At 38.7% G+C, this 23,244-nt stretch overlaps 1 protein-coding gene across 16 annotated transcripts in view; it reads right to left on the bottom strand.

Moving 5' to 3' along the window:
* Positions 1–23,244, bottom strand: part of KDM6A (lysine demethylase 6A) — a 152,067-nt gene that overhangs the window by 113,516 nt on the left and 15,307 nt on the right. For all 16 annotated transcript variants that reach the window (XR_014618872.1, XM_084295670.1, XM_084295671.1 and 13 more), the window contains exon 3: positions 5,883–5,991. Coding sequence is in view for 15 of the 16 variants with exons in the window: in XM_084295670.1 (XP_084151796.1) it covers positions 5,883–5,991 (109 nt within the window). In the remaining variant the exon portion in view is untranslated. The remainder of the gene's footprint in view (positions 1–5,882; positions 5,992–23,244) is intronic.

Genomic DNA, 23,244 nt, shown 5'->3' with positions numbered 1-23,244 from the left:
TGTGCAAGGATTTCTCCACAATAGTGCTTTATCCTAGCAATGTGAATGCTGCTGGGCCCCAGAATTAAGAACATCAAAAGTTGAGGAAATTCCAAGGTTGAGTCAATGATTTTTAAAAAAGAAAAAAAAAAAAAAAAAAAAAGGTGTGGAAGTTAGAGCAGCAAAACACGGCTCAGGTCTTTTGTTCTAAGGCCTCAGGGAAGAGGTTGTTCCCAGCTTCCTCCAGAGATTTGTGCTTAAAGTACCAAAAAGATGTGATCAAAGAAGCCTAAAGCATGTCTTCCTTTTTAACACAGAATGAACATGAACATACAAAGGCAACTCAATCATACATTTACAAAAGAAAAAAATAGCAGAAAGTCCTCTCAGTAATGTTATTAACAAATGCGCATCCCTATGTGGAAATATAATGCAGTGGCATGCTGGTGGGAAACCTGACGTCCCATGATCTTACTCAGCTATTCACACAGGAAACTAAGTGCTAAATGTGCAAGACAAACGAGTTACTTATGACAAAGTTTGCTATTACACAAATCTTTTAGATAATGAATGGCATCCAGTTTAGCATATATGTAGTGGAAAAAAATAAGATCTTTAAAAATTGAGAATTTCAGTGGAGGAACACAATAGAACCACACGTAGCTCAAAATCCTTCAAAGAACATATTCCACAAAATGGTTTTTGACAAATAAGCATTAAAACACTTCCCAAAATGAAAAAAAAAAAAAAAAAAAAAAAAAACAGTCAAAAGCATGGAAATATGGCCCAGTTATATTCTTTAATAAGAATCCTCTACTGCTAATAAAAAACAACACCACATTCACAAAACAGAAACCAAATTTATAAAGAGCACTGTTGTCTTGTAAGCTTAGGAGAATATTCTTACTACTTTCTACAGGAATTTCGTGTGACAGTTTCAATTGCCTGAAATTCAACACCATCCTGAAGATGATATAAACAGCTCTAAATAGAAGCAACCCAATTTCAGGCAATTATTAACAATTACAAGCAACAAAAGAAAAAAAATCACAAATATAATCTCAATTTGAAACACAGCCACCTCTTCCTCAGCTCATTCAGCTGCTCGCCTACTTAAACTCCATTCCAGTTCTTCCAGGACTCATCGGTAAAAGCCAGCCCAGCAGCAAGGCAGCAGCAATCTGCACAATCCTATCTGTACTGGGAACTTCTCTCTCACGTTTATAAGATCATCATCACTACTCAATTACCTCTGAACTCAGCACACCGAAATGGCTTCCACTGACAGTACTTTCCTTTAAAGTTCTGATAGCCTAAAACATTAACCACTATAAAAAAAATAAAAATAAAAATAAAATAATAATAATAATAATAATAATAATAATAATAATAATAAACAACACTACAAAGCTTGAATTGTAAGCGTAGAGGAAAACATGAACATTGTTGAAATTGGGATTTATTCTTGCAACCACGCTGCTTTACATAAGAAAAAAGTGTTTAATAAATGAGTGAGGAATATTCTACACATTGGTAAAAATTCCCTTGAACTAAGCAATACTGTCTTACAAATTACTTAGAATATTTTACACTAGTGCTTCTGACAACACAGTCACTATCCACAAATAAAATTATTAAAATTACACTGACATAATACATCACGCTTGAATACAGCAGTAAGAATTATTTCAGTGCAGTATTTATTGCACTTTAGTAACTGCAATGTGAATAACAGCATTTTTTTTTCCCATTTAACTCATTAATTGCATTATCTACTTCTACTTTCAAGAATTTTATTCAGGGAGCAGAAATTCAAGGTGGCCAATAATAAAAGTATGCCTGCACTTGTGCACCTGATAACTGTGCTCCAAGTCACAGGCTGGAATACAGTTGATGTATATGAACCTTCTACAAAATAGATGCAAAGACCCCCAAGGAAAACACAGATGATGTCAGAGCTCACGAGCTCAAACAGATTTCAACTACAACTAAAACCTCCAAGATCACTGCCTACAGTCTGTATTCCTTATGAAAACCAGAGTCACGGAAAAAGAAAAAAAAATAAAAATCTACAAATACTGATGTAACACCACCTTCCTGTAAGACTAATTCTAGTTATAAATAAATAAATAAATAAATAAATAATACATAAATAAAGCCCAGCCCACCCAAGGAATGCAGCTGCCAACAAAGATGGCAGGTATATGCTATAGAGTCTTAACTGGATTCGCAGTGTTGCCTGGGTCCACAAGCCTACATGACCACTCAACCTCCTCTGACAAAACCCGAGGCTGAGGTTTCACATTCTGGGGCAATTGCATCACTTCTGCTAGGTAATTTTTCAGTTGGACCAGTTCCCCACACAGCTGCACATTCAGCTGTGCCTGCACAAAGCAGAGAGCAGCAGCAAGCGGGTGGGTGATGCCACTGAAGACATGCCCAGGGAACAATGGGTATGGAAGCTTCAAACAACTATCAAACAACCAGTGAACAGTTGTCTAGTTTTAAAAAGAAAAAGGAAAAAAAAAAAGTAAGACATCAGATTAGAGTTACAAAAACAGGAAGTTGTCGTTGGGAGGAATGAACGTTCTCGTTTTGGGAACACTTGAAGCCAAATCCTGACCCGTGATGATCAGGAAGACAAATGGTGGGTACAGAAAGCACCTTGGAACATGCTTGCTGAACTGAATTCATCTGCCCTGATTATCACTGTCTGAACATACGAGTCAGTAGCTCACAGTATTTCAAAATCAGCCCAAGGTTGATGCCTTGACTATATCACCTTCTCCTAACGACATCTGAGTGACATTAACAGGACAACTCAATTCCATGGATGTACAGAAAATCCCTTAGGTAACAACAGCAACTCAAATACACTGCATTTTAGGATAAGTACAAGCTGTAGACCAGCTTCAGGAGTTTTAAATGCTATGAAAAAAAACATCTTGATGCTGTAGTCTGACATCAGACATAATACAGAGAGAGAATGAACAACATCCAGTAATTTCTGATGCAAAATCACAACTTTTTGTTAGAGACTATTTGTTTTGTTTTGTTTTTAAATGAAAAAGCATATTATACCTGAAATTAGGTGGCTACAATCAATGGAAAACATAACGTACATTGAGAAATCACTACAACATTTAATAGGTTTCAGTTAAAAATGCAAAAACATACGCTAGCTGTACTTAGGCTTCAGTAAGGCATCTGCCACCACCTTATTCTGCATTCCAAGTCAGCCTGCTCCTGATACTCCACTCCCTGTGCACACAGTGCCAGGATAGTGCTTGCCCTGTTACTTCCAGTAATGACATGCAGTAACCTGCCATCAATCTTTCTCAGGGTCCCTCTTTTCCAGAACTAGTCCTAATTCTTATCCAGAAGTGACCCACAGGTCTTTGCTACTACACACGTGAGAAGTTCCTGGCAACCTGAAAATACCAATGTGCACAGAATACACCTGAGTGATCCATGTTTGTGAACAAAGTTAACAGAGAGAGACCAAACCAGAACAAAATTTAAACATGAAGCTCTTAACAGATCTCTACCAACCTGGCATTGCTTAAAGTTGACCACTTTTTGTACTTTTGCAGTCAATTAACAATTTAGTTCTACTTAGCACAAACTATACTGCCAACATTTATAAATGAAGAACACTATGACATTTGCCTTTAATAAAGACACACCTTCCTACATTACATGCACAAGTGTATACATTTATTAAAAGTAGTTAATAAAATAACTAACAGGCTTCCAAGGGGAAAAAAGTTGCTTAGCATTAGTCATACTACTCGTGATATTTTATTAATTACATCCTTCATCAACTTCTCCACAGCTTTATCCAAGACTAATTTCAGACTAGACACATTGTAGTTCTGAAGGGCCTGCTGCAGCATTGTACAGTTCTGGAACTTCAAGACTTAAAAATCTGATTAGTCAGGGAGTGCATTCCTGAACTCCCTTTACTTTTCAGATCTCAAGTATTTAAAAAATTAACCATAATTGCAGTTAGCATGTTTGATAATTAAGAGCAACAGAATTTAAACTTACAGATGGAACAAAGTTATTCACGCTTTAAATTTAAGATGCAATGCAACAGCACTCTAGTTCTTTCAGACTGAAAAGCTGAAATAGAGAATACTTTTTTTTTTGTGCCATGAATAATACTTTTACAGTCATTGGTACTGAATGTCAACAGCTCCTGTGAACAAGAACGTGTCCCTCAATGAAATCAAAAAACCTTCACCTTCCCTGAGCCACTGCTGTACTTCTCATCTATCAAAATTCCTTTGATACATCGTTTCCTCTACTTCCTCCACTACATCATTTGTTTGAATATACCACCTTTTTTTCCTTAATCCAAGTATTTCACTACTAACAAAGTTTTCTCACTTTCTGAGACTTCATGATTTAGATGTGACTTTAAAGCAACAACTAAGAAAATACCAGTATGTTAATACAAGTTTTTATGTCTAAATGTTTCTTATGCTCATGCTTGCATATAGTTCTGCCTAACTGGTATATCCAATAAGCCATTCTGCAGTCACATCATGCAGAGTTGTATTAGGCTGATCAGAAACAACAGTGTAAGTTATTTGCAGAAGGAGTGGCAGAATTTTCTTACGTAATTTTTTAAAAGTTTAAAATGCATGAAATGAGACCACTCTTCAGGAAACTCTATAGGCAGCATGCCACAACGCTCCCTTCAGGTTTTGCCATGCCTGCGGAATCTGAAACATCCATGGTTATGTTACATTACACCCACTAGACAGGGCGTAGTAGGTACAAGCTGTGGGTATGAAGGGCTCCCCGATGTATTCAGTAGAAAAAGGTGGACAATAATGATTACACAAAGCTTTCTAAATTTACATACTGGAAATTCCTCCCTAGCAGTAACAAATTGAAACATCTGTCACCTAAAAAAGACAAGATAGGCTTCCAGGAACCCTAACTCACACAGTTTTACAGTAGACACAGACTTTTGGCTCATCTAAACACTCCACAACCACTGGAAGGAGTCAGCTATCAGACACAGGCTGACAGTGAGCACGCAATCAATGGGCAACAGGACAAGCTAAAGATGTAGCCCCACGCCTCAGGCAGCAACACAGCAGGGTACCTTTCGAATCAACACCTCTACCAAAAAAGCAGTCTACTGACCCATATACAGCAAAGCACAAATGTACATTAAGTTATATGTTCAGGGGCTGAAACGATGGCAAAAAGCTTTTAATAATTTAAAAGCCTGAAGAAACAGACCTAAAATAATAACATCTCCCTCCAGAAAACCCATACACCCATTCTCCCACTCCGTGTTTAAAACAGATCTTGAAAACACATCAAGTGCTGGTTTTTGCTTTTAAATTAGCATTTTCAGCCTAGTCTTACCCATTGAGATTGTGGACAAACATGAAGGCCAAACGCAAGGCCAATTTAGGACAGGTGCTCACTCTACACATCTGTGTCTTTACAGCACTGTTAGCTTCTGCAGTTCCCATCTTTCCCACCCCAAAAAAGAATCCTTCATGGGTACGAATTCAACACTTTGTAGTCATATAGTAACCCAGAAAAATAAAGCAAGCAGCATGGCATATAATAAACTACATAAACTTCATATTCTCACCTGCATCAGCAGCATATTATGCTTCTGGTGTTTCTTTTTTTTTTTTTTTTTTTTTTCCCCCAATTAAAATTTAATTTAAAAAAAAGCTCGGGAAGTTAGAATACAACTGTGCTTTCATAAAGACATCATCAGTCTTACTCTGTTATAGGCTTTGAAATATAATACAAGCCAAGAATGTAGTGAGTTATCCAAATGTTTTTGATTCTATTTTATCACCTACATCAAATGACAATCCCCCAAAGATATTTACCAGAAATACTAAAAAATAAAAAGCACTTACCTTTTGGATAATCTTCCAATAAGAGGTTGAAGTGACCTAACTGACAAAAGAAATCAGACTCGACCTTTCCTTCAGCTTTCAAAATTAGCGATTCATAGCAGCGAACAGCCTGGGAAAAAGAAATACAAGGGTTTCAGAATACTGTATTTAACTAAAGCAAATAATACATTTTCTGAGAAGTAACAGAATTGTTTCTCTCCAGTGGAAGAAGTCTACACTCTAAATACCTTATAGTTAGCATTACTTCTTGAAGAAGAAATGAAATATTACAACAGTTTTTTGAAGTTCATGATTTTAGTACAAACTGATAGTACAGAGAAAACTGAAGTTTTCTCTGGTTTATCTGTTGACTCCAGAAATATGTGATTTCCCAAACACAAAACAAAATGATAATTATTTAAAAATAAAAAAATAAATGTTATTTCATTCATTTTTTCCAATCTGCAAGAAAGAATCCCCTCTAAACTATTTTATTCCCACTGTGTTTTTCTTCTGAAGGATTCGCATTTCATTATACCAATCATTCCATTAGTTTTTACTAAGCTGCCACGCAGCTTCACAGCTGAAGCTGAATACAGCACCTCAACATACTTGGGCAATTCACATAGCTTAGCATGTATTTCCCAAATACCTAACTCTTCACATACCTCTGTCATGTCACAAAGTGTACTCTTTACTACCCTCCACTTACTACACACTCACTGTAGACTGAGTTCAAGTTAGAAACCTGAACTCAAATAACTTTACTTTGAGAGAACTTGCCCTAGAAGTTTGTAAGCAGCACACACAACTGAAGCATATTCAGTGCTTTTTTAATAGACCGATGAACTAGTGTCTTCTATTCATCACAATAGTCACAATCTTTAACCTCTGATATTCTTATCTCATGACCCTGACAGGCTGGGAAAAAAAATTAAAAAAAAAAAAAATCAAATTTTCCCAACTTTTTGAACTTCCAGATTATTGATTTTCAACATCCCAGCCATTAAAGTGAAGTAGTTGGACAAACTTAAACAGGAGGGAGAGTCCTTTGAGCTGGCAGAAGACTTCACTGCTCTCAAAAGCTCCAGCTGGCTAGTCCCTGGTTTCCAACAACTCACGGTTTGACTGTATTTCAAATTTGGTTGCAATTACCAACTGCTTGATTGCAATTTATTATAGAAACCTTAATATTTAGTCTAAAATGACAATTTGTTAAGTCATTTAATTAGAACTGTAAATAATGGGGGGGACATGTCAATCTATCATGTAGTTCAATTTCTAATATATTCAGTTTGGCCGTATTTGTGATTTACTTTATGCACGCTTATATTAATGCTCAAAATGAGAAATATCATCAAAACATGGAACAGTTAAACACCAGCGGAGAATACAAATCACCGATCTGATCTGTATTTTAATGTGTTGTTTTTACCTTGCTATGCCAGTTTTAACATTATTTTTCCAAAGTGAAAGCTATGAGATAGGTCTCACTGCACTCAATGGACAAATAGCCACCTAAGTGACTGGATGAGTGGTTCTTGGTCGTAGCCTTCTTTTATGTCTGTTTTCAAAAACAGAAGTTCTGGCTGATAAAGACAAAGTTATGCTGCTGCAGAACTGCAGCAAAATCGATCACATCTATATTAAATTTATTAGGTGTGTGTATGGTATTGAAACAACATGATAAATTCATTTAAATTACATATTTCAAACTGTAGGTATTTGGCCATATTCTCAAGACATTAATTTAAGAAATGCAGATGCCTTATATATATATATTTCATATATATATATATATATATATGTATTATATATATAAAATTGGTGCAGAATTTTTCATTAATGCTGCAAGTTTTGACTCACCAAACTACATTGAAAAGACAGATTTTGCTGACAGTTAATCAAAAGCTACTACTCCTTTAATTTCATTCCCACCCCCTATAAATACTTCTCCAAGTCAGCCAACTCGCAATCTAAAGAAAATTAACCCTGGAATCAGAACCAAAGCATACAAGCTTAAAGTGAATTTCTTAAAATTGTTGTGTGTGTTTGAGCCAACTCTCAGCATTCAGGCTAATCCACTGAAAGCACTGCCATCTGTAAATGTTTTAGTGCGTTATCTTGCTTTTTGTGACTTGATTCCTCTCCCACCTTTTGGTGTCATCTCTGGATTTGTACAAACCTAACACAATCCTTGCTGGTGCCTCTAACGTTACTGTCATGGACAGAATTTGCAGATAGGCCTCCCATTTTCTGATGAAACACTGTACCTGCTGGAGCTGAAGAGAATGCTCACACTACAACATTTTTTGATATTAACATTGTCTTCTACAATTCAGTCACTGCTCAGAGCACAGGGAAGCTGCTACCACAACTGGCAGCTTGAACGATTCGCTGGAGAGGAAACTTGGGGGTATTTTATTTCTTTAACTAGACAGGTACAGGTATTTAAGGGGAACTTAACTTAATGAACAAATATAACAGCATTTTTCCATACAGCATCTTCAAGGAAGTTATAAATCATATGCACTTAGACAGCTAGGCATCCAGGGACCCTGAACATTCCCCCGTCTCTTTTTAAGTAAATCCTCATTAAAAGATGCATCTGTAGTCCCGTACAAAGCAGGGACACAATGAGCTACGTCCAAGTCTTTCCCAGAACTCTGACCAACTCTCAGCAAGGCACATTTTCCCTTTGTCTTTGAACGCACTCTGCAGACCCAGCTAACCCATCCTACAAACGCTGCTGCCAGCAGCAGGCAAGGCTTGGCCGCCACAGCTGCACACCAGAGCTGGTACTGAAGGGGAAGTTAACTGCTGGAGCAATCCAGGCGTGCCATCAGCTGGTCTCCAACCGAGAAGGAGTGCTGGAGTGCTGTCAGGAAAGCACTTACACTTGAGCACACTCCTTTTTGGGCCAGTTATTTCACGTGACTGAACGGTCTTCTAGCATGTTCTAACCCAATGAAACAGAAACCAAAAGCAAAAGCACTCCTTGCTTTACACCTCTTCCTACCAGCCAAAGGTGGATCCACCTAGACACACTGATCTGGCCAACTTCACTCTGGGTTGAGAAACTTTCTTCCCCACCAGACCCTTCCATTAACATCTTTAGAAAGGAACAGGTATTTTGCTGCAGAGGTAAGAGATGGCTGCTGTTAGCTGCATGACAGATGCAAAGTGTTTTGAAGAGGGAGGTCACCGCTACCTGTGCCTGCGATCAGAAGGTCTCACCTCACTAGGTCTGGACCTGCAAAGGCCATCTCTGACACCACTAGTGCAAGCGATTTAAAACATCCTGATGCACCCAGAACTCTAAGAAAGCTACAAATGAAACAACTAAAAACAAAACTCGGATGTCTAAGTACTGTTATAAATACACACCATGCAGGGAAATAAGTACACCCAATGGAGCTTGAGAATTGCTAGCATTGACAAATTAACAAGGAGGAGAAAGACCCTGAAACGGACAGGAAGATTGCTACACAGCATCATCCACTTCCTTTCCTTTGTTCAAGGCCGCATGAAGATAAAAGGGAAACCTGAAGAATTTAAAAACTTGGCAAAACAATCACCAGCAGCTGCTTCGCAGCATGGCAACTGGAGCAGAAGCAGGAAACGAACGCAGGAATGGCTTCAGGAAAAGAAGCTACTGCTTAGGAGATAAAAATTAAATAAATGTACAATAATACCCATGTCGCCTGCCACCTGCTTGATTAAAAGCAAACTTAAGTAACACACCACTGCCAACACTTCTAACAAGATAGTTACAAAATGCTTCTTATGGCTTCAGAGCCAGTTACGGGGGAAATTCTGATCTGGCAAATTCAAGGATCAATTCCAAATCCAAGTTTAAATACAACACGGTGAAAGAGAAACAAAACAACTTATTGTTATGCATTTATCAACCAGGAAAAAGCTCACAAAACATTCCTATGTGTTTATAATAGAGAAAAAAATCACTATCATTTAAAAAATAAAAAAAAAAGCACTACCAAACCCCTGTGTGTTCACTATCTATCTATTAGTACAACCAGAAAGGAGTTGGAACAGTTTTTCCCTCTTTTGCAAGAACTTTTCATTAAGTTTCTGTGGGGTACTAAACTAAATATGCTACTTTCCCCCCCCCCACGCCCTTTTCCATAGGACAAAAAAAAAAAGCTTATTTTGGCTATTAAGACCATGATTTCTTTTCATGAAGAAAGACTGCAGAGTTGGGAATACACTATAAGGAAAAAAAAAAAAAAATCCAATGGATAAAAACAGAATTCAAAAGTATTTTACACAAGAGCCACTGATACATACATCCTACAGATCTACTTGGTAAAGGAGAACGTAGGGCAATGTTATTTCTGCATCATCTAATGCATAGAAAAAAATGTTTTCAAATTTGGTTGCAATTATTTGTATTTTGCAGCACGAATTCAAACTCCCATTCAACAGCTTTAAGGGCAGAGGGGGATGGAATAGCACAGCTTTGTTGTTTATAAGATGATGTAATGATGTCCTTCCTTACTCTCCATGAGTGCAATTGGCTAAGATGGCAGTAGCAGGACTAAATGACTAAACATAGCGAAATGTAAATTATTCATCTTTTAATACATTAATGGTATGAAAATGGAAGAGTGCACTGATACAGCAATTTTTTTTTTTACTTAGAACTGAAAAAGACAGCCACAGAAAGCCAAAAACTGCATCAACAGTTCAAGACAAAGCAGGCAACAATGCAAAACGACAAATTCAAATACCCAAAATGTTACTAGAGCCTTCAAGACCAGAATACAAAAATACTAAACATCATTTATATGTGCATGAAACAAACAAACAGTTCCTGCTTTATTCTTGCTTCTCTAGGAATAAATAATCTGAACGTACAGGCTTTGCAGGCAGGTAATGAGAACTAGAAGCATGAAAAAATTGCAGGAGAAAAAATTAAGAGACACCAGTGGACTCTTCACAAATGGAAGACTACACTAATGCTTAGAAATGAAATGTTAATTAGCTCTTAAGGGATATTTTAACCTTCTGGAAAACAAAGTAATTCTGTAGACAGTGCTGGATACTGGAGCGACGATCAGTCTCCTGCCAGTCGGTCTGAGGGCCATCGTCAGACCAGGAAAGCAGGCATCTATGGATGTGCTGCTTTCTCCCCACCTCAGTCTCAGAAGTGGGTATTCTGAAAGGCTGCTCCTCCATTCTTCCTCCATGCCACAGGTCACTGCAATGCACTCTGTTTTCACACAACTATGCCAGCTACCATCCCAATCTCTTGATTTTGTTCTAGTTCCTGCTCTGCAACAACAGAAGTCTACCTTCAAGGCTACCTTCAGCTAAGCAAAGAGAAAAAAGAGTAGCCTGAATTCTTCACAAGTTAAACTATTTCCCCCCCCCCCCATCAATGACTGCCTGGATAAACACCAACTCCTGAGCTATTGATGACTTAAAAGAATACTTCATATACTTCCCCTAAGAAAAGCATACAATTCATATTTGATGAAAGGTAACCTATATTAATTCAGCATATCTGCCACTAAAGGATCTCCTTCTGTGTGGCTGGCACAGTACTCTCAACTTCCCTTACTTTCATACTCAGTATTAATTCCCAGCAGAGCTTTCAAGACTTCTTTATATACTCTCTCTCTCTGTGAGGCTCATATTGTGTTCTAAATAAAGTTTCTCTCTCATGTTAACACAAGTTTGCTCTCGTTGTGTTTCAAACGTGGGCCATATTATACAACTGCCTCTAAAGCACCACGTGCTGGACACAAACGTGCTCATGCCCAAATCTGCTTAAGCCTCAAGGAGAAGAAAACACAAATAGAGCTCCTTGGTCATATATATTTTTTTTATTATTTTAGCAAGAATTTCCCTAATATATTTGAATGTCAGGAAGTTAATTCTAACCTACTAGCAATACTAAGATCATCAGAAGCCCTTGTAGTTTTTTCAGGGACAGCAATGGAAACTGATCCTCTCCGCACGTGATTTCTCAAGAGATGCATCACCAGCTTTGGCCAATTTATTTTCCCCTGGCTACCACTCCATGAACTGGCTCACAGGAATAAACACTGCAAGCAAGAAAGAAGAACAAGCAGTTACGTGTTAGCTACATGCAGAACTCGGTACCAATTAAGTTTCTTAAAAAGCCACTGCTGCAGTCTAGAACTTTTCTATGGTAAGCCACCATTTGAAAAAAACATTTGTTACAAGGATAACTTTCAGTAGAATGTGGAAGTTGAAGAGAGAGGAGATGAAGAAGCAAATGGGCAGAAGTATGATCAAGGCTGCTGAATTTACAAGTGAAAATTAACATAAAAACTATCTGAAAGGTACATGTCACAGACAGAAAATGTTGTAGAGTGAAAGAAGCACACCATCACGGTAAGAAACAAACAGTAAAATAAAAAAAACAATTTAGAAACCTACTGCAGAGAAATACTATCACGAAAACAAGTGCTACAATCAGATGGAGAAAAGGAGACACTAGGAACTCAGAAATACTTCTTCCTGAAGCCAATTATCATTGAAAAATGGGAGGTAATACTTCATGAAAAGCACAGAACTGCAGAGCAGCATACAAAATAGCAGATATGTAAATCAATGGCAAGTGGAGAAAAGTGACTTTTTTTTAGCAGAGTGGGGAAAAACAAACTTGCCATCATCAGATCAAGACCACTGGGTATTAACCCCAGCATCTTTGAGTGCTTTCTGCCACAGGTGTAAGCTCAAGCACGGACTTCTCAAAGGGAATATGGGAAGCTCAGTGGTTTTCAGCTGACGGTGTGCATAACTAAGGGCACTTTGATGGATAATTAGTTGTCTGAAGTTAATGTAGTGAATCACCCTGCATTAATTCTGAGATCACCTTTAGGATCCAAACCCCTGCTATTTGTTTTAAATAGAGTGAGATGTACTTACAAATGTATAAATTTATGTATGTATGAATGTACACACACACATAATTATACAGGAAATTAAAACAGATTCTGAACGACCAGTGAACAGAATGTTCTCTATCCTGTACTTGGAAAACATTTCATAATCTGGAGACCCAAGAGATATGACAAATATTGTATGGAATTTCATCATGCCAAATCCTGCATTCTATTTTTATATAGATAAACGTGTTTTTTTTTTTTTAATGTTATTTTTTTAAGCAAGCAGTAGATTTTTCACAGGCAATTGAAATGGCTGATTTTTACCAGAGAATATAGACAGATTTTTTTTGCTATTCTCACCACAGTAATTATGTTTTGAGTTGGATTTCAGCACCTGAATTTTGCAACTGTTCTAGCGCTAATGAATAGTTCACTACACAATAAAGTTTTATACTAATTAATTTGATTTTATTCTAGCAATTCGGAACTATACTCAACACAGGACATCACAACCGAGATGTGAGGACACGACCCTTCAGTTAACTCCAACAAACAACCTTATCATTTTGAAAATGTTAAACCAGTTGTATCTGGCAAGCTAAAAATCTTCATAGAGATTTTATTGAGATATCAAACATCCAAACATCAACTAAATCGTGTTACTGATCTCATTGTGTAAATAACTTTGGAAATAAAATTAAATCAACGTGGGGGAGAAGACCAACTAAATAAAACCAGAGTTTGCCTTAACAGCTGCCTGGTTTACTTAAGAAAAAAAAGTTTACAATTTAACTGTTATTCATGCAGAAAACTGCTGATCTGGACAGAAATCTTGGGAAACACAACAGTGACTATCAGCTATCACACACAAAGCAGACAATTAAGAAGTGAATAAAAATGCTTGAAAAAAGTTATGAAAAAAAGTATTGAAAAGAGAACAAGAACAATGTACATACACGTCCATAAGAAATAGTCTACAAAGACTGACAGAAATAATGAGCAAATACTTAGTTTCAGATTGAACAGAATAATTTTTCAGTGTTGTTGTTTAAATTCACGGTTATGCAGATATGCAGCTACCATAAAAATATTAAAAACTGGCAATTGCTCTGCTCTGTTAAACTTGCACAGTCTAAAATTCAGCTCCAAAGGGGTCCAAGCATCAGAATTGAGCACCAGCTCAATTTTCCGAGCTCAGCATTATTGGTAGCCTAGTCTGGAAATACAAGGAAAAGAGGATTTAGTTTGGAAGGTAAGAGACAAAAATGGGACAGAAGCTGTTTATGAAGAAAACTTAAGAACTGATGTTAATGGGCTGGGAAATAGGGAATTTTCAGGTACCTTTCAAGTTAGCCTAGCCAGTATACTAATAACAGCTCCCTGCAAAGCCTTCTTTTAATTGTATCACTGAAATCTCACATGCGGGTACCTCTCTCCATATCATCTTCTCCTTTTTCCACAACCATTCATATATATTCACTCCTCCGCTGCCTGCTTAATTATGCTTAGACAGTGAGGAAGCTACTCAACTATAAATGTCAGCAACACTGGAATATAACCAAACGTGCATGAAAACCAGCTTGCATAGGAAAATGTTTTGGAGAAGAACTTCAGGCCCAGTCACCTTGAAAAGCACCACAGTAATTCCCATGAAGAGCTGCAGCTCCTCACTGCTAATGCCTGCAAATGCCCGCCCTAATCCCTCACCTTTCCCACCTTCTGCAGTATTCTGAGCTGCGAGCAATTAGAGCAGGAGGGATACAGCCTCTGACAGAGTCACACAACTAATAAGCAGCCCTGCTACTGGATGGAGGAGCTGCCGTGCCTCATTCAAGGCAAGCAATAGCATCTGCTTGTGCCAGGCAGCAATGCGGGGTGTGGGGGGAGCGCTCGCACAGATTTCAGGGTGATGACAGCAACTCAAACGTTCCTCGGGAACCTGCCAGAGCCCCCTGAGAAGGGAAACTTTGTACTGAATTTCCACAGGCAACACATCCTGAAGAATCCAGTAACCACAGACTGAATGGCCACGCAGGCTGTCAATGGAGACTGGCTTCATTAACGGTTATATGAACAGGGCACAAGGCCTCCTTCCAGGATGATGCTTCCTTCTCGAGCCCTACCAAATTTGCTGTCTGACATGGAGATGGATACTGACAAACACAAGTGGAAAAACATGCATATATCAAGCTCCATACTGCTTCTTTATGTGTTTTCAGAGGTGCTACTGGACTAGAAAATAGAGGCGGCTTTTACAGGACACAGCTTCTAATAAATACAGCAGCCCAGCAAACAATTCTACTATCACGGGGTTAAAAAAAATGCTCAGAAACTTCACACACATCCAATAAACACCCAATAAACCCGCTCATCTAGGACATGAAAGACCAAGATTCAGGACTCTGTCCAATTTAAAACAAAGACTTTAAATTGAGTGGTCAGTGCTCATGGCAAGTGCCTTAAATACCAGTTTCCAGAGTCAACCCCACTGTTAGGCCAGCAGTCACCACAACAATTCACAGTAGGAGAGAGGCAGAATGACACAGACTAAGCTCCTATTTATGTACAGAGGACTCAACTCTACCTATCGTGTCCTAACCCACCAGGAGTGTATAGCCCTGTGAAGGCAAGGTGGATTTTGTGATTAATGAAAATAATATTACACATACACAAAGAAGACTGCAATCCTTTAGAGGAAAGCCCTGAGGAGTTTGGGGCCATCTCACCATCTATCTTGGCTGAACACTAACAAACCTAGCCTGAATTACAATTTCCTCTCAATTTCATCATGCTGCTGTTCCTTCCAACAGTAGGATTTACAAATGTTCTTTTCTACCGTGTCCAGCTAGAAAAAGTACAATAACCCCTTTCTCTTGGGCCTAACCTGGGCGGCTTACTGCACGATGCTGCAATACTCGTGGATAAGAAGCCAACAACTCAAACCATATTGGCAACAGCACTGGGTAACAAGGGATTCTACAAACAGTTACACGTGAGTCCTTATAAATTTAATAATATTTAAAAAGCTGTATTCAAAACCAATCTTAACAGTATAGGTTAATAATTTTTGAAATGACTGGAAACAGAAATAGCATCCTTATCTCCAAACCATGACCAACTACACAATTTTATGAATGTATCACAAAGTTACCTTAAAGGTAAGCATATCAGGAAAAACAACACAAAAGTAACACACCCCCAATCCTCCAAACCAGCTAAACTTCTCTGAAATATATATATATATATATATATTTTTTTTTTTTTTTTGCAAAGTTTACAGGTAGTTGACTGCCCTTACTGTTGATTACATTTGCCTGTCCCAAGCTATAACGACCACCTTAGCTCCTAAAAACGACTATTTGTAGACTTCTTAAAAATGAACATTTGCACAAGGTAGGTGGAATTCCCCTGTACAGAAAGCAAATCTTTAACTTGATGTTTACCTTGTGTTGTACCCATACTGACTTTTAGAACAACTGCATCAGTATCTCTAAGCACTGAAAACAATGCTTGTTTCTCACACCTGGGGAGAAAATTCAAAATTCTTTGACAATAATCTAACAGAAAGCATTTTATAAACCCACTGAGGTGTGAGCTCCATCACCAGAGATTTGAAATGGGATAAAGCATTCCAAAATGGTGTGCAGTTCAGCATTTGATGTCAGAAAGTTCAAATGCTATTACCACCATTCATAAACCAGTATGTTTATGTGACTCATACATAAAATACATTTGGAAGATCAAGACATTATTGTATGCTTGCATTTAAAATTAAATGATGACAGAAATAAGTGAGTGATATGTATTTCAGACATTTATTGACAAGCTTCTCCTTTTTATGGATGTATTATATTCAACTGGATTTACTCCACAAAGGATTTAGTATTTTGTTAAGTTAAGAAGTTGACACTTCAATTGAAGCTGCAAAGATTCAGGCCTTTAGCTGGCGAAGGACCAATTCCTGCACTGTTTACGGCAGCAGACATCAGCAATTTCATGTATACATTAATTCCAAAGTCTTAGAAGGAACTTCAGGATCTTTACAGGAAAAATAGTTTCTGAAATGCAAAAAAAAATCAGATGGCAAAACCACCAACGTATGACCCAGGCTGTAAAGTCTCTAAATTTTTGTTGTTGTTGTTAAAAAGACAGTTCCTTAAATTGAGAGTGAATATAACTGAGCACTGAAGAAATAAAGTAAAAGCCTTGAATGCAAAAAGTATATTAACAGTATTGGAAACATTAAAAGGTTGACTGTCTTCTATCATTCCTGCTTTTTTTAGATTTGGATGAATGGGCTATACCCGTGTCTCCCAGTTAACTGTCACTAAAGTAATCTGTTTGCCTGATGATGAAATTCTTCAAAGGATCTCTGCTCTTGCATTTGAAGGACTCAGTGGCCGGAGCACAGATCTTTGCACTGCCAAAAACACTAGCCTGAGAACTGAAGTCAGCTGTAACGCTCTTCAGTGTGAGACAATCTTATTTCCACAAAAGACTGGATTTTTTTTCCAGCACTGGTCCCAACAGGTGAAACTACTCATTGTTAGTAAAAGCACGTCACCACCTCTAGATACATGGAAAGGTGCACACACTTTTTAATATGCCTTCATTAATATATATTAACACCAACATATGCTGTACAAGAACTGCTGTGAAAACAGTAAGTCATCATGAAAAGGACATTCCCCCAGAGAGGGAAACAGAAAACAAAATGAGAATCTATGAGGTAAAGACGACAGAATGCAGCACTGGCTGAAGTTCTCCAAAGAGCAACACTGGGCAGTCACAGGAGCAGCAAATGAGAGCTCAGGCAAAACAAGGAGATCACCAACCCAACGTGCAAGAGAGAATGCATGAACTGCAGCAAGATGAAACCTCAGTCAGAGGGGAATGGCGGGGAAGGACAGCAGACAGATCCCAGTTTTCTCAAAGAAGCCCTGAAAACCACCACCTTCTTCACTGCCATCATGCCATCCCTACTCCGCCTGGCAGCACAGCAGTTTTCCTGCTCCAAACGCAGTTTTCCTCACCAAACGCAGAGCATCTCCACATACACATCCCTTCAATCATGCCAGTCGCTCAAAGAACAAGTGATTAACCCTCTGCTGAGATCACGTGGGGAGGATGAAAAATACAAAGATGACAGTTTAAGGATGTTTAAAAACAGTTTAAAATGCATCAAATCTAAATGTCTTCTCAAGAAATAACGAAGGGCAAAGAGTCACACGCAAGTCAGTTCCGAGTGTCTACCTTTTTAATTCTTTTACTTAAAAACGTTGACTGTAGGACAAAAGATTCATTTTATAGAGTTCTCTGAAATAATGGATTCATTTATGTCCAAAAAAGCACAGAACTGTCATTCAGGAACACCTGTGGCCCATGCTGTGCAAGCAACAGGAGGTGTGTAAGGTTTACACTTGAGCTTGTGAACATGAATCACACTTGCACATGCAAGAGGGATTGTTTATGTTGTCTTTAGGTCACAAATGGAGAATTGGCACCTCACGAGGTCCACACGGCTATGCTATATTGAGAATGTGGCTTGCAGGGGAAAAACTGCTAACCGGTGAAGGCCGTGCCATTGCTCAGTGTGGGGAAAGGATGCGACTGCTCTCCACTCCTCGGCCAGCTAGCACCAAACAGCTGGAGGAGAAGCAGCTCTCCTGGCCCACGCGGCCAGGGTCAGGCAGTGCCGACTGGGGCCAGTTTTTGTTCATTTTATTTCTCATCTCCAGATGTAAAGATTAGGCTGCCAACTTCCTACTAGGCCCCCTCACACCCAGGAAACCTAAAAGGAGCAGAACCCCAACTCCATTTCTCCTTATTGCCCTAACATTTAACAGCACGGTTATACAGCTGCACATGAGACCACCAGGTGCAGCAGGCATAAATACATTTGTCAAGATATATTCCTTCTGTGCAGTAATGGAATGGGAGTAGAGACTCTGGATCATAGTTTCCTGCACTAGTTTCGCACACAGTCCAACACAGTTTCATTTTTTCTGTGGGTCAGATGAAGCTCCACCAAAAATCCATTCTCACAGGTATTTAATAGTGTCCCAGAAACACGAGACACAACATAATATTACAGATTTTTACCTCTGAAGTGCACTGCTCGGTGGCAGCCTATCATTATCTCTGCAATCTGCAGTGACACGGTAGCGGCCTTTGGACTGAATTTACAGTATTACCTTAGGTCCATCAGCTATAAATGAGGTGAGGATGTTACAACTTAGAAGTACACCTATCAGAATGTCACAGGCACATTTTGCAAAGGTAAACCTAGGGGGCATGTAGCTGTACAACTGTACGCAACCATACAAGATCCTGAACTTTGCAACGGGCTTATAAAAATCGTCACAAAACTTAAGTACATTAATTATTGGATTATAATGCAACAAAGCAAGATGAGTACATGCTGCCAACACAAAGCAGATAAAGACAAAAAAAAAAAAAAAAGCATATGCAATTCTGGAATTCACCAGATGATAAATTTCCAAAGATAAAATGAGACAAGCATGCCAAGTCTGACCAGCCCAACACCCTGTCTCCATGTTCACTGCAACAGCACATGTACTAAAATAGCAATAATAAAGGATTAGCACAGCCTTTTGTTTCTCATTCAGGAATGTGTATTCATGAAAAGGAAGAAGCCAGCGTGTAACATTTTCTTTAATACTTTCCCAGGCTGCAGCAGTGTAAGATCAGGAACTTCCAGCACACAGGTGGTACAGCTGTTCTTAACACCTCTTAATGGATTTTCCTTCCATTTTGTCCCACTATTTTTTTAAACCATGTCCAATCATTTAACACTAACAACATACAGCAGCAAGCAGTTCCTCTGTTTTACTGCAAGGACCCATCTTCCATTTGTTCTGAGTTTGCTTCCTTGTAGTTTCACTTACTGCTCCAAAGCTCTTGGGGTACAAGAGATGGGAACAACCTATTCTGAAGGCAGAAATAGCAGCAGCACCTCAGCTATCTACAGGATTAAAGAAGGATCCTAAGATTCAGAAAACTAGGATCTTGCACAGCATTTAAATGGAAGCAGAAGTGTCCAAACTGAATTACTACTTTTAAGATGGGGACATTTCACAAATGTAATGAGATCTGTGACACAATTGCCTGCCTGCAACATGAAGGGGTAGGCTTCAAAAGCAGCTGGAAACTCTCATGTAAACCTACATATTCTTTGTGTTCTCTCTAAAAGCCTCTGCACAGGCTTTCTGAAAGCAATTTCTGAGTGTGACAGGCCAATACCAATTACTTACTATAAAGAGCTAAACTGAAAAAAGGGGCTTATGTCTCTGGACTTCTCTTATGTCTCAGGCTCTTCTGGATTAGAGTCTTTGGGAAAGCTTGGGTACATACAAGACTGAACTAACTTCTTCAGATTTTGAACTATGGCATCCCTACTGTCCAGAGAAGAGGCAAATACATTGTCTTTAAGTGGAGAGTGTTAAATGCAGACCCAAAAACCACAGACAATATTTGAAACCTGGCCAGCCTCAACAATATAAATACATGTGGGATTCAGCATTTGGATTCTCTCTAGAGAATCTTGATTTGAAAATATTCATTAATGAAGGAATGCTTTTTTTTTTTTTTACCAGATTTTTTAATTTATTAAGAGCCAAGCCCACCTGTTGTGGTCTTTCAGATTATGTTTTGGTTTTAATTCTAGCATTACTTGAACAAGACAAGTACTAACACTGCAGGTATGTCAGTCTCTGCTAACATAACTGAAGCTTCCCAGCCTTATACAAACTAGCTTTGCTTTACACAAAGCTAACTGCTCTTCAAAGCTCATTTGTGATACAATTTTCTTGGAGAAATTTTAGTTTAGCAACACCCAAAAAAGAAAAATGAAGGAGTAAAAGAGCATGAACATTCGCAGAATGTCATCACCATTACATGATCTGTGATGTGCTTCCAAAACTTTATGTAAAAACATCAAAAGTTTTTGAAGCAAGAAATTAAACAGCTATTCATAACTTTCTGTTAACAAGCAACTTACACAGAAGGAAAAAAAAAATGAGATATCACTTTTTAAGTAACTTCCAATGTCTTTTGCCCGACATGCACTGCCACCCATAGCATGGTACCAACCGAATGAGCAGCTCTCATCTCAAGAGCTAACACTAAAATGCTACACGAAAAACAGGCATTCAGGAATCACAGCAGCTATATTAGAAAGGATATTTTTAAAAGTCTTATAATGCTAGGCTTCCTTCTCAAGTCTTCTAAAAGCACTCTGTTCCAAGTAATTGTTCACAGCATTTTTTCCCCAGACATTTCCCCCACTTGCATTCAAATGGGTAGAAGCACGAAGCCTGCTTTCTGCTGCATCATTCACCCAACTGGTAGGCTTCTAACTCCGACTTCTTTCCAAAATACCCATAAATAGCCCCTCTATCACCTATTGTATTGAAGCGTTCTTAGTTCTCAAAAAAGTGTCTGATAATTTTTCTCTCCAAAATAGAAATGTTTTCAACAAGATCAGAGGCACCCGATAAATGAAGAAACGGATCCAGCAAAATGCAGCGGGCAGTTGGATTCTGCTGTGATTTTTGTTCAGGACTCGGTACTTGATCAAGCAATTCACCCATTTATTACCCATTTTCGTTAACCCAAGTCTGAATCCCCGTGCTGTCTCTGCAGATCACTAGAACGGTATTTTAAATTTGAGTAGTGCTATTTTCAGTATTCACATCCTAATGCTACTGCTTGCTTTCACTATCAAAAAGCTATCGCCGTCTAAAGCTATACTTGTAGCACGATCTATCTATAATGAAAGCTACAGATAGCGATAAACTCCACGCAAATAACGACAGTGATATCTGAAAATGCAATATTCCTGTTAAACAAAAACTGTAGCTCTAGGTCAGTGAAACACGTTTTAATAGCGCCAAGCTAAGTATAAAACCACTCAGTGAAAAAGCCTTCGTCAATGAAATTTAACGCACAGTTGGTTAGCAAGTAGGATCTTGCATGAGGCCTTCCAGAACTATTAGAGCAACCAAATAACGTCCTGAAAACAGGAAATGCATGCAACCGCAGTCCTGTCCACAAAGATCTGACAGCAGTTACTGGGAAGCTGCTATTAGTACTCTAGCTGCGTAAGGGGTAGCTGTCCTCTACAGTCAAGGTATTAAGCAAAAAAAAAAAAAAAAAAAAAAAGAGTTATGTTTGGTGTGATACTTTCCCTTGAGAAGTGTTGTCAGCCTGACTGCTGATATGATCAAATGAAAAAACACTTAGGTGCCTCAAGAAAGCCACTATGATTTATTTAGCACTGCCATGCAGAGGCAGAAGCAATGCTCGGGGACACCTAAGCCACTGTGACCATCAGCAGTTGCCTACGACGAGGGTGACAAGCAACTCGCAAAGTTGGTGTGGGAGAGGTAAATCGCTGGGTATGAGGAAAAAAAAAAGTTCATGAAAAAGCAGAGCATACAGCCTTCCTGGCGGAAAGCAGCCTGAAGCCTGAACCACATGAATGCCACGGGCAGCTCCTCTTCAGCTGCAGACAGTAGGAAAATGAGCACGCACATGTTACAGGCGTGGGAAGGAGGGGATGTCACTCAGTGAAGTCAGAGCTAAAGTTATGTCCATGGGTACAACAATTTCATTTCCCAGTTTCGAAAGTCTTGCTAGACCAGTCTGGAAGGACACAAAACACCACAGGGCAAAGTTAACTGCATAAACCAAGATTTTTGCTGTTAACACTGAATTTACAGGCGAGGGACAAAAGAAATAATCCTATTACATCAATCTAAGTATTCCAGAGAGACTGCATACAGCAAAGCTGTCACTAGTTAAAGGATACTATGTGATTCTCAAGCATCCATCCTCTCCCTTCCAAGAACTCCGCAATAGTTTCAACCGACTCATGAGTTGTGTATTCAATCCCCTCCCCAATGCTATGCTTGAATCAAAACATTTCCAGAACTCATTTACAACCCATGGCACTCGCCAACCCCATGACCTTACAAGCCAGATGCAACTAACTGGTCAGTTTATACCTGACATACAAGTTTGCAGGTGTGGGAAAAAAAAAAAAAAAAAAAAAAAAAGTATCACATACTGCTCTGCTGTAATAGGAAGTTTGCAATTTAGAATACAAAAAAAAGCCACTACAAGGTTTATTTCTTTGCCCCAGATTAGCATTACAAGCCTTCTCTGTCCTGTGATCTCCTCTCCTTCCTCCATCACATTGCCTGAAGGAAGCAAAACCTTTCATATTTCAGACAAATACATGTAAGAGTGCACAATTAATGGGGAAATTTAAGTCCCAAACGTGGGCTACTTCCCAAATTCTTGGCAGACCCTCCCTCCATTGGTTACAGTAGTTTTAAGCAAGTAAGAAAAGGTAAGCATGCATCTTCTGCCCTTTGTTCCCTCCACCCATGCAAGTCAAACGCTCTTCTTACTTTTCATTCCATAAAGTAAATGCGAATCCACTTCCAAGGCCTAGAACTGCTACAGGTAACAGCCCA

This window comes from Netta rufina, assembly GCF_964035555.1.
Source record: "Netta rufina genome assembly, chromosome: 1".
NCBI lineage: Eukaryota > Metazoa > Chordata > Aves > Anseriformes > Anatidae > Netta > Netta rufina.
Note: the sequence above shows the minus strand (reverse complement) of the source record. Positions and strands in the feature narration are given on the sequence as shown.